This window comes from Quercus lobata, chromosome 5, assembly GCF_001633185.2.
Source record: "Quercus lobata isolate SW786 chromosome 5, ValleyOak3.0 Primary Assembly, whole genome shotgun sequence".
In the NCBI taxonomy this organism is placed as follows: Eukaryota; Viridiplantae; Streptophyta; class Magnoliopsida; order Fagales; family Fagaceae; genus Quercus; species Quercus lobata.
This window is the reverse complement of record NC_044908.1, coordinates 28,921,756-28,937,880: the sequence shown is the minus strand read 5'-3', so window position 1 is coordinate 28,937,880 and position 16,125 is coordinate 28,921,756. Positions and strand designations below refer to the sequence as shown.

The following is a 16,125-nucleotide window of genomic DNA, read 5'->3' as shown; positions in this document are numbered from 1 at the left end:
AGATGCTCTTTGCATTTCCCAATATCAATTGGCTTTATATCCGGTTTCGCACATGTACAAGGGCCAAGGGTTGGACTATAAATCAGATTTATCAAGTGGATAGAATCTTACTGTAGTGGCGTGGCAAACATATTATATACACTTTGTACTCGTAGTAATTAATGCTAATTATTGTATTGGGTTCTTCTAAATTAATGCAAATAATTCAAGAAGGTTGTTGATAGCATGATAACTCTTTTTTTCTTTTTCTTTTTTGATAGAAGCATGATAACTCTTTATTTGGTCAATATCACAAACTTTTTAAATTATACTCAATGAAAAATCATAGAAACTCAAAGTATGCCAACCAAACTGTGTTGAAATTGTATTGCTGCTTCCTCAAAAGCACTTGCATATGATAATGAACACTTTCATTAATGATTTATTTTGTTCATATGTCACTAATTAAGCACCCAAGACAAGAGAGGGCTAGAAAAGATCAAAAGACCAAACAGAAACCAGTTTTGACAAGCCCCAAAATGAAATAGAGAGAAACATCTTCCTCCTCCTATATTGTACTGACTGAAGCTCCATTACAAAGATTGAATCCATACCAAACATCATTAGGAATATAAGCGTTGTAATAAAATGTAGCAGACTTGGTGTTATAACCATAGATTGTCACTTTCTCAGGCATCCAACCATCGAATCCACTCCTATAAAGGTAGACATAGCAGATTTGGTATGAGCATGGTCCATATATCTGAAATGTATCTCTAGAGCACCTCTCAAACGTTCCTGTTGATGGATCATCCAGTCTTGGTGCATACACCTGATCATCAAACAAATGGTAAGTACATCCAAGAAATGGTAATAAGTTACACAATTAATTAATTATCCATTCTGGATTCTCATGACATATATAGATGCATCTACTTAAATTAATGTACACAAAATTGTCATGTACGTACATCTACACCTGTCATGACTGCTCTTTTATCATCAATCAAAACAAGAATTGATTTTTGGCATATGCGAGATTCAAATCCAAAATATTTTATTGGACAATAAGAGACTCTGTCTGTTGACATCTACATTTATACATGAATTATTTTATGTACGGGTATATGTGCTTATATTTAGGCAAAAAAAAAAAAAAAAATTTGAGAAGAGAAACATGAATTTATGTTATACTAATGTATGTAATGTGTACAGTGAGTTAAGAAGAACCTGATTGCCATAAGCATCACCAAATGCAAGACTGATTTGATCCCTTGTATATTTGGTTGATGAACAGCTTGTCGTTATTGATACTGTGTAAGAGCAGCTCTTTACATTCTACAAGAAAATTAGTATTATTTTAGAGGCATAACTTAAAAATTGTGACATAACCTTTTTTTGGTTTTTATACTGGAATAAAATAATTTTGTCCAAGTTACCCCCTATCTGTCTAAGTCCATTGTTTTGAACCAGAGAGAGAGAGAGAGAGAGAGAAAGAGAGAGAGAGAGAGAGAGAAGAAGAAGAAGAAGAAGAAGAAGAAGAAGACTCTTGCTCTAAAGGGATCTATCTTTTTAGAAAAAGATCAAAGAACCATGTGGGAATCTTCAAGGAATATTTTCATACCTGGGTATTGTTGATCTTGAAGGATCTGAACTGCTGGGGTTGAGGAATGATTGACTTGACTTGGGAGAATGTGAAGAGGAAGGCCAAAAAGAGCAGAAAAGTCACTGCTTTCACCATTTCCTCTAAATTCCTATGAGCTATATCCCAGGAGTGACTGCGTGAGGAGAAGTATGATCTTTGGAATAATCATAAAGGTACATATATAATATACGTAGACTAGAGTAGAGAGCTTTCTAGCAACCAAGGGTAGATCAGTCAAATTCCTGTCCCCTTTGCTCCTTGTCTAATTTATTTATATGAATTATGAGTTTTACTAGAGGAAAAACATGATGAATTAATCATGTTTATTTTAGTAGGGCAAGTCGGTCTTTTTGGACAGGGACTTCTGGTTTTGGATGAGCACAAGTAAACCTATGTTTATCTTTATCCAAGCCATTATCAACATTAATATTTGACTATGTTTGTTTCGACTTTAATGCTTTATAAAAAAATATAATTATATTTTTTGAAAAACTATCTCATTTTTCCAAGTTTAATAGTGACTTTAAAATGAGATAAAAATTTTTCTTCAAAATGAGTCATACTTTAATAGAGTTTTTCGTTAACTAAAAATAGAATTTCTTTTAGATGTCTTTTTTTATTCTAGAAAATAGAAGAAAATATAAAAAATTATCTCATTTTTCTATATTTGATAACTACTTCAAAATGAGATAAAGTTGTTTTTAATAATAATCTCAAAATGAGTCATATTTTAATGGTCTTTTCATTGACCAAAGATTTATTTATTTATTTATTTTTATTTTTTCTGGTTCTACCAAAAATTTTTTTTTTTTAAATGAAAAACTATATTCACAAAAGAGTGAAATAAACAGAGCAAGATTAAACAAGTTTGGGTCTTCCAGCAGTCTCCCTTTTAAGAAGGAATCATTTCAAGGCAAATGACAAATGTTTGGCTAGTTAGTGATCTCTCAAGTCTCAGCTTCTCCATGCCTTCTCTCTCTCTCTCTCTCTCTCTCTCTCTGAAATTTTTTTTGAATCATTACTAGAGGAGCATACACTCTTTTATGAGTAAAGGAAGCACTGTGAAAGGTTATACCGAGTCCTACTTCTAATTTAAATTCATTGCACGTTTATGGTTCCTTGAACTATATTAAATACCCATCATATAAGTTGGACAATGTTTTCCTCCACTCATTAAAAGTCATATAATTCAACCACTACGTAGTAGGTTTAAAGGTTTAAAGGAAATTCCACAGCGCCCCTCTACATCTTCCATTATCTGCAGAATTTCCCAGCAGACTGAACTCCTTGGGTCTTCAAATCCCACTTTGGCAACTCCTTGAGTAAAGCCCTCTTCAATGGCTATGTCTTCAATCATCCCTATAAGGTTGAATTTATTCAACCATCTAATTGGCTTTATTCCGTGCCAAATTTGCTTGTAATTCAGCATTTAGTAACCCTGTATTTAGGTGGGTTTGATGTAAGGGTAGTGAGTGAGATAGAGTGAAGATTGCTCAAGAGTGTGCAAGAAAACAGAGACTCGCGGTTGGGACTCGCGGGTGACTCGCGGCTGCAAGCCGCCAGACGCAGCACACGTGCCAAGCATGCTGGAAGGTGAACAGTCATGCAAGCTGGAGCACTACAGAACAAAACAGGACAACTGGCCATACGGTTATCTCACGACTAGATCTCGCGACTTAGTCAAGCCGCGAGGTCAAGCCGCGAGCCACCCTTGTTTTGTAAAACCTGACGTTTCACATTCCTCTCCCACTCCAGTATAAATACCCCTTTTACCCACGATTGTGAGAGAGCTTCCAGAGAGAATTTTGAGAGAGAAATCCTAAAGAAAAACAAGATTGATTTACCCACAATCTATACATTAGAGTCTCTTCAAATTCCTCAACTCTCTTCCTCTCCATTGTCAAATCCTTGAGAGGCATTATACCAAACCTGGTTCTCACCATCATCATTACTGTGAGACAGCTGTTTGGATTTCTGGGAAGCAGTTAGGAAGGAACCAATCTTCATTGGTTGATGCTACGGTCTAGTAGTGGAATCCGGGAAGCTAGAAAAGAAAAAAGTTTGGCACAACCTCGTTGGAGCAAGAAGCTTGGAGGGCTTAGGTGCACTTGGTAGATTAGGCTTGGAGGGTCTATTGCTGTCCATGTATCCCAACTGTATTTTCTAGTGGATTGTTTACCGCTTGGAGGGCGACGGAGAGGTTTTACGCCGAGAGCTTCGGTTTCCTCTTCGATAACACATCGCGTGTTGTTTTTGTGTTTGCATCTTCCTTCCTCTCTATCTTTGCCTTTTTATTATCTGCTGTGGATTGTATTTTGTTTTGGCTTAGATAGTTTTTAACCAATTTCATATTATAGCATATGTTAAGTTTCCGCACACTAGTTGTTTGACATATTGCTTGAATTGGTTAAGTTGTAATTTGGAGGTCTAAACGTTCAAAGTTGTTTATACACGTTTTTGAACTTTCAATCCCCAAACTTAAAGATTTTGTTGTTTGCAAGACACTTTCAAACCCATTCCTTTTTGCACTCACCTTTATGGTATCTAACTATGAAGCACGGGTGCGTTTCGGGACTCGGGTGCGGGTGCGGGTGCGGGTGCGGGACTCTGCAATTTTTGAAAAAGGTGGGTGCGGGTGAGGCAGGACTCGGCGATTAAAAAATTATTAAAAATATTTTTACAATATATGTTTAATATATTGCTAAGCATACTTTTTCACATTATATAAACAAATACCAAATTTAAGAGCAATAGTAGATAATAACTAAAACATTATGTTCATAAATTAAATATAATCCACAAGATTGAAACTAAAACATTCCATGATGTTTGGAGATTAGAATACAACTCATAAGTTTGAAACTAAAATAAAATAAAAGATAATCAACAAGACAATCAAACACAAATATCATCATCCTCAAGATCAATAGCTTCACTTCGAACTTCACTTTCACTAGTAGTAGCACTAGTGTTAACATTCCCAATAACTATGGCCTCCAACTCTGGCTCATCAAGTGTAAGAGCTGCATTCTCAAGAATTCCAACTCCTCCATGCATGTCGCTCTCATTCCAAGAGTCTCCTGCAATATCCCACATCTTTGTTGCGGTATGTATGTACTCTTCATTGCGCCTTGACAAGAGTCGAAGATTAGAATGCACATATACCAAATCCTCAACGCGTGCAGGAGCCATTTTGTTTCTTTTTAAGGAATGAATGAATTTGTACGTGCTCCAATTTCTCTCAGCACATGAGGATGAGCAAGGTTGTCCAAGAAGTTTAAGGGCAAGGGTTTGAAGAGTTGGAAATGCGGAGCCATGGTATTGCCACCAAACCAAAGGTAGTAAGGTCCACCTATCCGTCAAGGCACTTGGTGAAGGAAACCACCCTCCTGAAAATTTAGCAAACTCAAACTTCACTACCGTTAAGTCATTCTCATCTTCAAAGTATCGCTCCAAACACTTGCTTCTTTCCATAGAAATTTCATGATCCCGATGTGGAGGGATGCGTTTTGGATTCTCCGAAAGCCATTCAATGGAGTAATACCTAGTTAAAGATTAAAAAACAAATATAGATGAAACGTGTGTTTTACTAAAAGGGTGAACTAAGGAAAATAGATAATAAATGTACTTACTTAAGATTTAAGGAATGAGCCAAGCAATGTAGTGGTGTACAATTTTTAGTCTATTGATCAATGAGTATATCATACACCACACCTCAAAATGAGCTATATTGATCATCTTCCAAGCCTTCATGCCGATATATCACTGCTTTCACCTTCTCTATCATGGAATCCCACATCTCATACATAAGATGAAGACAAGGCTTATCTGTGTCGGCTATTCGTAGCATATCATAAATGAGTGCTGTGAATTCAAGGATATAATCAATATTATCCCACCAAAGATCACTTAGAATCATATCTTTCACCTTTTGAGCTTTTCCAACATCATCCTCCCTATAAGAAGCCCATTGGTCACTAATAGCCATGGCTTGAATGCATCTTTTTATCAACTTCAACCTTTTCAACGTTACAACCACCGAAACAAATCTAGTATCAGCAACTTGGAGCAATTTTAATGGACAAAATTCATTAAACATTGTCAACCTCATAGAATGGTTCATGATAAAAACACGTATGAAGGATGCATCATCAGCAACACGTGTAATCCAACTATATTCCTCATATGTAACTTCATTCTTTTCAGTGTTTTTTGCTGCACAAATATTCTTCAAAGCTATATTGAGAGTGTGGACAACACAAGGTGTCCAAAATATTTTAGGATACTCACCCTCAATAAGAGCTCCAACAGACTTCATCACATTAGCATTATCAGTGATGACTTGGACAACTTTTTCATGTCCAATCTCTTTTATAGCATCCTTCAACACCCCAGCAATGTAATGCTTGTCTTTGAACTCACCTGACCCATCAATTGCCTTTATAAACACTGGACCCCCATCTAATACAGCCATAATATTAATAAGAGGCCTCCTTTGTGGATCTGACCATCCATCAGAAACTATACTTACACCATTTTCAAGCCAAGAGTCCTTAATTGGTTTCAAAAGTCTTTCAACATGAGCTCTTTCCTTTTGCAAAAGTGTTGTTCTCAAAGCATTGTATCCAGGAGGAAGATAACTCGGAATGCTATAAGTAGCAGCAAATGCATAGGAACTACGATAATGTGGGTTCCTTGCAAAGTTAAACGGAAGCCCACCGGTGTAAAACATCCTAGCAATTCTGCTATCCAAATCATGTCTAACATTATTCTGAAATGCTTTCTCTAAAGTAGTATTCATAGTCACCTTCCTCCTCTTAGCATCAATTGGATTTGTACTATGACTACTATCACTCCCTTCCTGTCTCCAAAATGGAGAAATAGGTATCCCACGGCTTGGGGGAGGTGGGGGTAAGGGAATTTGACTTCTCTGTTCTTGCTCTAACTTATTAGTCTCAACTTGATCATGCATTCGCTGCATTTCCAACCTATGGCTCTTTGACACATTACGGCATGCTTTAATACCTTTGCCAGAAATTTGTAATAAATGAGCCTTAACCCTAGAATAGGATCCCATAAAAACTATATCACAATAGTTGCACTTAAAATATGTGTTTCCACCAGATTTAATAGATGCACCAGCTGGTTTTTCTACTTTAGTCACATACTGCCAAAGAGGAGATTCAGCATTTGACACTTCTTGTGAACTTTCTGTGCTATTAACTTCGTCCATTGTAAATTCAATAGATTCAATTTAACCTACAAATAATAATTATTAACTAAATAAATTAATGATAAATCAAACCAAGTTCACAGCAACAAAACACAGCAGCCAGGTTCACAGCAAAAAAACACAAAACCACAGAACCGAAAAAACCCTTTAACTCCCACAAATAACCTACAAATAATAACTATTAACTAAATAAATTAATGATAAACCAAACCAAGTTCACAGCAAAAAAACACAGCAATCAGGTTCACAGCAAAAAAACACAGAACCCTTTAACTCCCACAAACCACAAATCACAAATCACAGGTTAATAAAACCCTTTAACTCCCACAATAATTGAAAAAACAAGCAAAAAAAGTTAAAAAACATAGCAAGCAGTCAAGCACACAAATTTTCAGATTCACAAATTCATTTCTAAGCAATTTGAAAGAGAGAAATCATAAAGAACAAAGAATAAAAATTCAAGAAAAGAGCAGAGAGAGCACACCTGAAGGCTGAAGCAGTGCAGTGTGCACACAGCACTCACAGAGAGCTCAGAACACAGAGAAGAGAGATGAGGGACGCAGCACACAGAGAAGGGAGATGAGGGATGGAGTGAGAGAAGGTATTTGGGAGTTTTGGATGAAGTGTGAGGGTCTGAGAGGGTCTGGGTATTTAGGTTAAGTCAAACGGTGCGTTTTGCATCTTTTTTTTTTTTTTTTGAATTTCGGCCTGACTCGGCAGTTTCGGCGGTTTCGGCCGATACAGGCCGATACGGTCGATATGGACCGAGTCGGCCCGATTTCAGCCGCGTCAGCGCCAATTTCAGCTGCGTCGGCCCGATTCGAGAATAGCCACGTGGCACGACGCGGCACGGATGCATGGTCTGCAGCGTCCCTCCCGCGTCGCCGCGTCGGACGTGGGTGCGCTGGGTCCGAAGCCGCGTCCGTGCATCCCAGGTATCTAACCACAACAGCTAAACAAGATTTATTATTCAACAATGCTATAGACACAAAAATTTCACAAAAAAATTTCACATGTAAGATGGTAGATTGTGATTAGTATAGCGTCACGTTTATGGGACTACCTTTGACATCATTCTTATTGAATTTACTTTAATCCTAATGCTCTGCGGAAATCATTAAAACTTTCGAATCTCTAATGAAAATTACACATCAGATAAAACTCAAGCTGCATTGGCAGCAGTCATAAGGATTACACGTTAAGTGTTTTTCTTTTAAAGAAGGAAATCCTTCGTGAAATTCTCTCCCATTAGCTCAGCCAGCTGTCCAGGTAATAGCAAGTAACTTAAATTGCTGTATTTAGCATTTTGACAATGTCAAGTTGCCTCAAGAAGGATTTCCCTGATTGAAAGGGTAAACATACATCAATGATTTAGTACATTTAAGTAACTTGAATTACTGCAGTCAGCATTTTGAAAATGTTGAGTTGTTTCAAGAAGGATTTACTTGCATCGATTATTTAGTTCATTTAAGTAACCTGAATTACTGCAGTTAGCATTCTGACAATGTCAAGTTCAAGTTGAAGGATTTCCTTCTTTAAACGGAAAAACTTACATAATGATTTAGTTCATTTTTGAGTTTATTTACAATCAAAATTTGCTAATTCAGCTCAGCATAACAAAAGTGGTACTTCAAATGCAATAGAAAAAGAAAAAGAAAAAAAAATCCTATCCCTTCAAATTTTCTCCCCAATATTCCTTTCACAATAAAATTACTCTTATCAATCTTTAGACTAAAGCAGGAATTACAAATCCTAGGAAGCTGTCAGGATGATCTAATTATAATTTCAAGCCATTATAAACATGTGAAAATGACAGAATTGCTGCATTGTAATTGTCCCAACTGTCACTCCCGAACCCAAAAAGAGCTAGACACGTGACAACAGCCACACACTTATAAAGTTTACACTCTACAAGTGTGTAAGGCTCTCTTAAATAATTAAATAATTATCCTTAAGAAAATTTCATCAATAAATTTAAAAATATCCTCAATAAAGAAATTCTCTAAAGATCTCCAAATAATAATCTTCCAGCATCAAATAAAAATAAACTAGATCCTTTAAGTCTAAAGAATTACACAAGTGGTAATCTTAAAACATAAAAAGCATATTAAATATTTTATTAATGACCTAATTAATGATTTTTGATTGTTTTGAAATTTTGCAAACAATGAGGATATACGAAGGTAATGTAATCCAATAGTGGATTTGTCAAAAATCTCTCTCTCTCTCTCTCACAAAATACAAAAAGTTAAGACCATATAGATCTTAGATTTACTGAAAATGAATTAAAGAGAAAATTGAACACCTCATTAATTGAAATTAATTGGTTCAAAATAGTTTAATTATATATTTAGCATAGACTCGCTCACTCTATTTAATCTCTAATTAATTTGCTAAGTTTTTCTAATAAAAAACCTTAACCGCCACAATTAGTGAAACAAAAATAACTCATTGATCATCTTACTAACCAACAAATTCTTTGATTGCAATGTATCTTTTGAATTAATGACATCACATAACTTGCTCATGTTTTAAATAAAATAGGCACAATTGTAAATGTTGAGTAAAAAGGTTTTTTTTTTTTAATATATATATATATCTCTCTCTCTCTCTTAAATAGATTTTAATCTCTTTCAAGCATTATGGGTTCTTTATTATAAAGAAATGAGAGTTCTAAGTTATCAACCATTCTTATGAGACATACTCATATTGTGCTTTATTTGAGGTTTAAAAACCATTTAAGAGGGATGAAGTAGAAAATATTTATTTATTTATTTAAGTGTGTAGATATAGAGTGTGTATGTGTGCGGGCGTGTGCAATAAAGTAAAGGGGAAGGGGATTTCTTGAAAATAAAATGGATGACATAAAAGTAAAGGGGAAGGAGATTGCTTGAAAATAAAATAGATGACATAAAGGTCTGTTTGGTTGGAGGGATGGCAAAGTGGGAGGATAGAAAATAGCGAAAATGATGGAAAAGTGGGAGGATAGGAAAGATTTTAATTTCTCTCATTTTTGTTTGGTTTGGGAGTGGAAAAGTGAAGGGATAGAAAAAATGAGTTTAAATAAATTTACTCATATACCATTGTTAAAGAATGATGCCCAATTAAAAAAAAAATGACAAATAACCACAAAAAAAGAAAAATGAAAAAAAGAGCAATCACCCAAATTTATTATTAAAAAAAATCACGTATAGTAAAAAAAATCACGTATATTTAAAAAAAAAAAAAACAACTATCACACCCAGTCCTAGAAAATCAAAAGAAATGAAGAAGAAGAAGAAGAAGAGGAGGCAATGTTACTCCCCAATAAAGAAAAAGGGGGAAAAAAAGCAATGTTATTGCCCCAAAAAAAAAAAAAACACTAGATGAAGCACATGTGTACTTACATGGTCATTTTTGTCAATTAGGAAAAATGCATCCCCACCCAGTTTTCTCCCCATTTTAGGGAGAAAACATTTTGGTGGGCCCGGGGAGAAAACACCCGGATCTTACCATTTATTTTTTTTCCTTCCCACCTAACCAAACACACTATAAAAAAGGTTTTCCTTCCCATTTCCTCTCCAAAATTTTTCATTTACCTTATTTCACCTCCAAACAAACACACCCTAAAAGTAAAGGGGAGGGAGATTGCTTGAAAATAAAATCGATGATATAAATGTAAAGACCTTAGATGCCTAGGTGGGAGGGAAAACTTTGGCGAGAAAATGAGAGGAAAAATTTTTTTAGAGTGTGTTTGGTTGAGTAAGGAGAAGAGAAAATAAATGGTGGGACCTAGATGTTTTATCCTGAACCCACCAAAATATTTTTTCCCCAACATGGAGAGAAAACTAAGTGGGGATGAATTTTTTTTCTTGATTGACAAAAATGCCCATGTGCACATGCACATGGGCTTCTTCAACATGCACATGGGCTTCTTCAAGTTGCTTTTTTTATTTTCTTCTCCCCTGGGCAGTAATGTTGTCTTTTGCTTTTTTAGTTTAATTTTTTTTTTAATTTATGTGGCAACGTTGCCTCTTCTTTTTTTTTCTTTTTTTCTCTTTTGATTTTTTAGGCCTAGGCGTGCCTTCTTTCTTCTTCCTTTTTCCTTCTTCTAGGCAACAACGTTGCCTTTTTTTTTTTTTTTTTTTTTTTTTTTTTTTTTTTTTTTTTTTTTTTTTTCTTCTGGGCAGCAACGTTGAGTCTTCTCTCTCTTTTTTCTTTTTTGTTTTGATTTTCCAGTCTTGGGTGTGCCACTTTTTTTTTTTTTCTTTTGATTTTCTAGGGCCTGGGTGTGATAATAGTTTTTTTTATTTTTTAACTAGACGTGATTTTTTTTGGGACATGATTTTTATTTTTTTAATAAATTTGGGTGATTACTCTTTTTTTTTTATGGTTATTTGTCACTTTTTTTGTTTTAATTGGGCATCATTATTTAATAAAGGGTATATGAGTAAATTTATTCAAATTCATTTTTTCCATCTCTCCATTTTTCTATTCCCAACCAAACAAAAATGAGAGAAAATAAAATCTTTTTGGGACATGATTTTTATTTTTTTAATAAATTTGGGTGATTACTCTTTTTTTATGGTTATTTGTCACTTTTTTGTTTTAATTGGGCATCATTCTTTAATAAGGGTATATGAGTAAATTTATTCAAACTCATTTTTTCCATCCCTACGCTTTTCCACTCTCAACCAAACAAAAATGAGAGAAAATAAAATCATTTTGGGACATGATTTTTATTTTTTTAATAAATTTGGGTGGTTACTCTTTTTTTATGGTTATTTGTCACTTTTTTGTTTTAATTGGGCATCATTCTTTAATAAGGGTATATGAGTAAATTTATTCAAACTCATTTTTTCCATCCCTACGCTTTTCCACTCCCAACCAAACAAAAAGGAGAGAAAATAAAATCTTTTCTACCCTCCTACTCTTCCATCCTCTCACCATTTTCTATCCTCCCACTTTTTTACTCCTCCAACCAAACGGACCCTAAGGGTACTTCCCATACAAATCCTAAGAGATGGTCCAGTACCTATTTAGGGGAGCAAGCACAATATTACAAACAAACAATAATAATATAAACATAAAGATAAAGAGATATACAACAATAGAGGAATTTAAAGCAAGTAAAATAAAGAGACAATGAATAAAAAAAGGAGCATTTTTATATTTAATGTATGATGTTATAATAACAAAAGAAAGGGGAATGGGTATAGCTATAGGGAAGCTAACCCAATCCCTTACAACTTACCCACCTACCATAATAGGAATTTTTTTGTGCTAAAAGTTGTGAGAGACCGCGCCCCCGGCCCATTTTTATAGGATGTTGGGCCAAACCCACGTGAATGGGTGGAGTCGTGTTATTGTCTCTCAAAATGGAGATTCGACTAGTTATATTTTTCCCTTTAGATTAAGGGTTTTACAATAGAGTCGCCACTTATTTAATTATTGGAAAAATAAGAAAACCATGAATGAAAAATTCCTCATTTTATTAATTTGAAATTGAATTTACATTGATCATAGGAAAATTACATGGCTTTGGTCCTAGATACAATCTAAGATAAAGTACATGGCTTTATTTCCTAGTTACAATCTAAAAATCAAAAATTACATGGATAAGTATTTGATCTACTAACTCTTGATCTAAGCTCGGAGGCTATGTTACAAGATGAGAAGGTGTTAGGCACCTATCTTGCCCAGTGAAACCGGTCTTCTAGACTATGGTGGCCAGCATTCATATCACATCATCCAATATGTCAATCAATTTGTATGTTGAATTTAATGTGTGTGCATGTGATAAACCCTAATTCAATTTATTAAGCATGACGTTTGGATTAAAAAGTGAACTCTAGTGAATGTGTGTGGATAGTGATAAACCTAGATTCAAGGATTTGAAAGAATTACTAAAAAAATATGTTTTTCATATTTTTGATGTGGATTTAAGATTAAATCTAGTGATATGCATGAACATGTGATGAACAATTAAGAACATGTGAAGAACACATAAGAACAATTAAGAACATTCAAACATATTCAAGAGAATTATCATACTTTAATCTTAAATTCTCATCATGACAATATAAGCAAACAGTTAGGGAAGGGGATTATACCTTCATGCAAGATCCATGTAATGAAGGAGGAGATTCTTGATGGAGGTCCTAAGGGTGGAGGAAAAGAAGAACTAGGAGAGGGAGAGTGAGTCTCACTCAATACCTTGAGTCTCAGGAAGACCAAGATATGACAAGACTACTCAACTTCACTAGAACTTAAGAGAAGAGAAGAGATGGGGATTTTTTTGTGTTTTGGAATGAAGGAGAGGGGGGTTTATATAGTAGTGGTGAAGGAAATATGAATGGAAGGCCATTTAATGAGAGTTGACAAGGAATCATGAACCCAGACCTCATTTTAGCCTTTGGAAAAATCTGATGCATTAAATGGAAAGATTGGTGGGAGTGAGGAGCAAGCCAAAATTCGGTTTTCTCGTAGCTGCTGTCACAACCTATAGAGCCAACTTTGAAAAATCATATCTGCCTCAATTCTGATCGGAATTGTCTCATTCTTGTGCTCAAATTGAAGCCTCGGATGTCTAGTTTCTGGAAAAAATAACCTCATTCACAGATTCAAAATATTCTGAGAGATATCAATGAAATGGTAAGCAGAGGTCATTTGTTAGAAAATGGTTTCAGCACAATTAACATTAATAGGTCCCCAAATTAGCTCCCAATTAACATTAAATGGCTCCAATCACTCCCATTTCAGACTTAATTGGCTCTAAATTTACTCTAATTAAAAAATAATTGCACAAATTACTCATTGAATAATTAATGTCTAACTATTTAGTTAATTAGGTGTATGCAACTCTACCATAAAATGTAGTCCTAACCAATCAAATTATGACACATCATCGATTTCAAATTGATTATATTTATAACCAATTGAAATCAATTGTTCATAATCATATATAGTCAGACTCAATTTGTAATAGTGCATCTCAGCCATTAAAACTTGATTTGATGATAACTTTCAATCTAATAGTCCGATTAAGGCTCATGACCAGTCCATTTGATCGTTACAACATCAAGATCATTTTGGTGAAATGAGATTAAGGATCTAATGACCAAAATCAAGATGCATATTTCCAATGTGAAATTACCCTTTTACCCTTCATGTGAGGTTAAATACAGGTTGCAAAATAGGGTGTCAACAGAATGCCCCTCATTGGAAGAGCTTGAAAAGCGAATGCCAATGTATGAAAGAGACACCTAACTTTGCAATCAGTATTTAACCGTGGTGAATGTATGATGCATGTAAATAAAAATGTAGACGGTCATGTTCTGGATCAAAATGTGGACCGAATCTCGAGGGAGATTGCCTACGTACCTCTTAGTGGGAGGATCAGGTCTAAACGTAGTTCATGCATGCAGAATTTTTTTTTTTTTTTTTTTTTTTTTTTTTTTTTTTTTTTTTTTTTTTTTTTTTTTTTTTTTTTGTATAAGTACAAGATATGCTTACCTGGAGGACGACGGATTTGGGCTTTGGCTCATGCTTTCAGAGGACCAAAGGTTCTGGATCCTGGCTCATGTTTTCAGAGGCCTAGGATTTTTGGATCTTGGCTCATGTTTTCAGAGGACCAAGGGTTTTTGGGCTTTGGCTCATGCTTTCAGAGGACCAAAGGTTCCAGATCCTGGTTCATGTTTTCAGAGACCTAGGATTTTTGGATCTTGGCTCATGTTTTCAGAGGACCAAAGGTTTTTAGGCTTTGGCTCATGTTTTCAGAGGACTAAAGGTTCTGGATCCTGGCTCATGTTTTCAAAGGCCTAGGATTTTTGGATCTTGGCTCATGTTTTCAGAGGACCAAGGGTTTTTAGGCTTTGGCTCATGCTTTCAGAGGACCAAAAGGTTCTGGATCCTGGCTCATGTTTTCAGAGACCTAGGATTTTTGGATCTTTGGCTCATGTTTTCAGAGGACCAAGGGTTTTTTTGGCTCATGTTTTCAGAGGACCAAAGGTTCCGGATCCTGGCTCATGTTTTCAGAGGCCTAGGATTTTTGGATCTTGGCTCATGTTTTTAGAGGACCAAGGGTTTTTTGGGCTTTGACTCATGTTTTCAGAGGACCAAAGGTTCTGGATCTCGGCTCATGTTTTCAGAGGCCTAGGAATTTTGGATCTTGGCTCATGTTTTCAGAGGACCAAGGGTTTTGGGCTTTGACTCATGATCTTTCAGAGGACTAAAGGTTCTGGATCCTGGCTCATGTTTTCAGAGGCCTAGGATTTTTGGATCTTGGCTCATGATTTTAGAGGACTAAGGGTTTTTGGGCTTTGGCTCATGCTTTCAGAGGACCAAAGGTTATGGATCCTGGCTCATGTTTTCAGAGGCCTAGGATTTTTGGATCTTGGCTCATGTTTTCAGAGGACCAAGGGTTTTTTGGGCTTTGGCTCATGTTTTCAGAGGACCAAAGGTTCCGGATCCTGGCTCATTTTTTCAGAGACCTAGGATTTTTGGATCTTGGCTCATGCCGATGTGTGTGGCCTTTTATACTAGTACCTGCAAAATAAATGTTTTCAATTAGTAACGGAGTCATTCATTAAAAAGAAGTTGGCATACCTGGCCCTTGCCCCTAGTTTCGGACATATTCTACGCTTCGATGAATGCTGAGGGTGGACAATTGACTTGATGTTGCACCACTGGAAAATGTGGAAGAAGATCATAGCTTTCAGTTCCTGGAGAAGAATTTAATGAAGAATTTTTTTTTTTTTTCTTGGAAATTTTATCCTTTGTCTCCCTTTTCTTTTTTTTCTTTTTTTTTTGCAAAATTTGGAAATTTTGAATTTTTTCAAGGAATTGAAAATTTTGATTGATGAATTTTTTTTTGAAAAATTTGGAAATTTTGAAATTTTTCAAGGAATTGAAAACTTTGATTTTTTTTTCTTGGAAATTTTGTCTTTTTTTTTTTTTTTTTTTTCAAAATTTGGAAATTTTGAATTTTTTCAAGGAATTGAAAATTTTGATTGATGAATTTTTTTTTGAAAAATTTGGAAATTTTGAATTTTTTTAAGGAATTGAAAACTTTGATTTTTTTTTTTTGAAAGCAACCTAAGAAGTACAAGCCTAATGGCCGTAGTCCTAAGGCCTTTTTTTTTTTAAATTCCCCCCCCCCTTTTTTTTTTGTTGTGAAAGATTAGAAAGAATTTTTTTTTTTTTTTTTGAAATATGAAGATTTGTTCATTATCAAAAAGAAGGTGAAGATGAAGATGGAGTAAAAGTGATGAAGATTTATTCATGATGA

The 16,125-nt window shown here is 35.0% G+C and overlaps 2 protein-coding genes across 2 annotated transcripts; both read right to left on the bottom strand.

The window, feature by feature from the left end:
- Window positions 1-429: 429 nt before the first annotated feature.
- Window positions 430-1,720, bottom strand: LOC115988609 (embryo-specific protein ATS3B-like). The gene is made up of 3 exons (XM_031112173.1): window positions 1,604-1,720; window positions 1,210-1,317; window positions 430-811 (listed from the first exon to the last, which is right to left on the bottom strand). Exons 1-3 carry the CDS (start codon window positions 1,718-1,720, stop codon window positions 548-550), a joined length of 489 nt encoding a protein of 162 aa, XP_030968033.1. The 3' UTR covers window positions 430-547.
- A 3,619-nt stretch (window positions 1,721-5,339) lies between these two features.
- On the bottom strand, window positions 5,340-6,857 carry LOC115990295. The gene has a single exon (XM_031114142.1). It carries the CDS (start codon window positions 6,855-6,857, stop codon window positions 5,340-5,342), a length of 1,518 nt encoding a protein of 505 aa, XP_030970002.1.
- Between the last annotated feature and the right edge of the window lie 9,268 nt (window positions 6,858-16,125).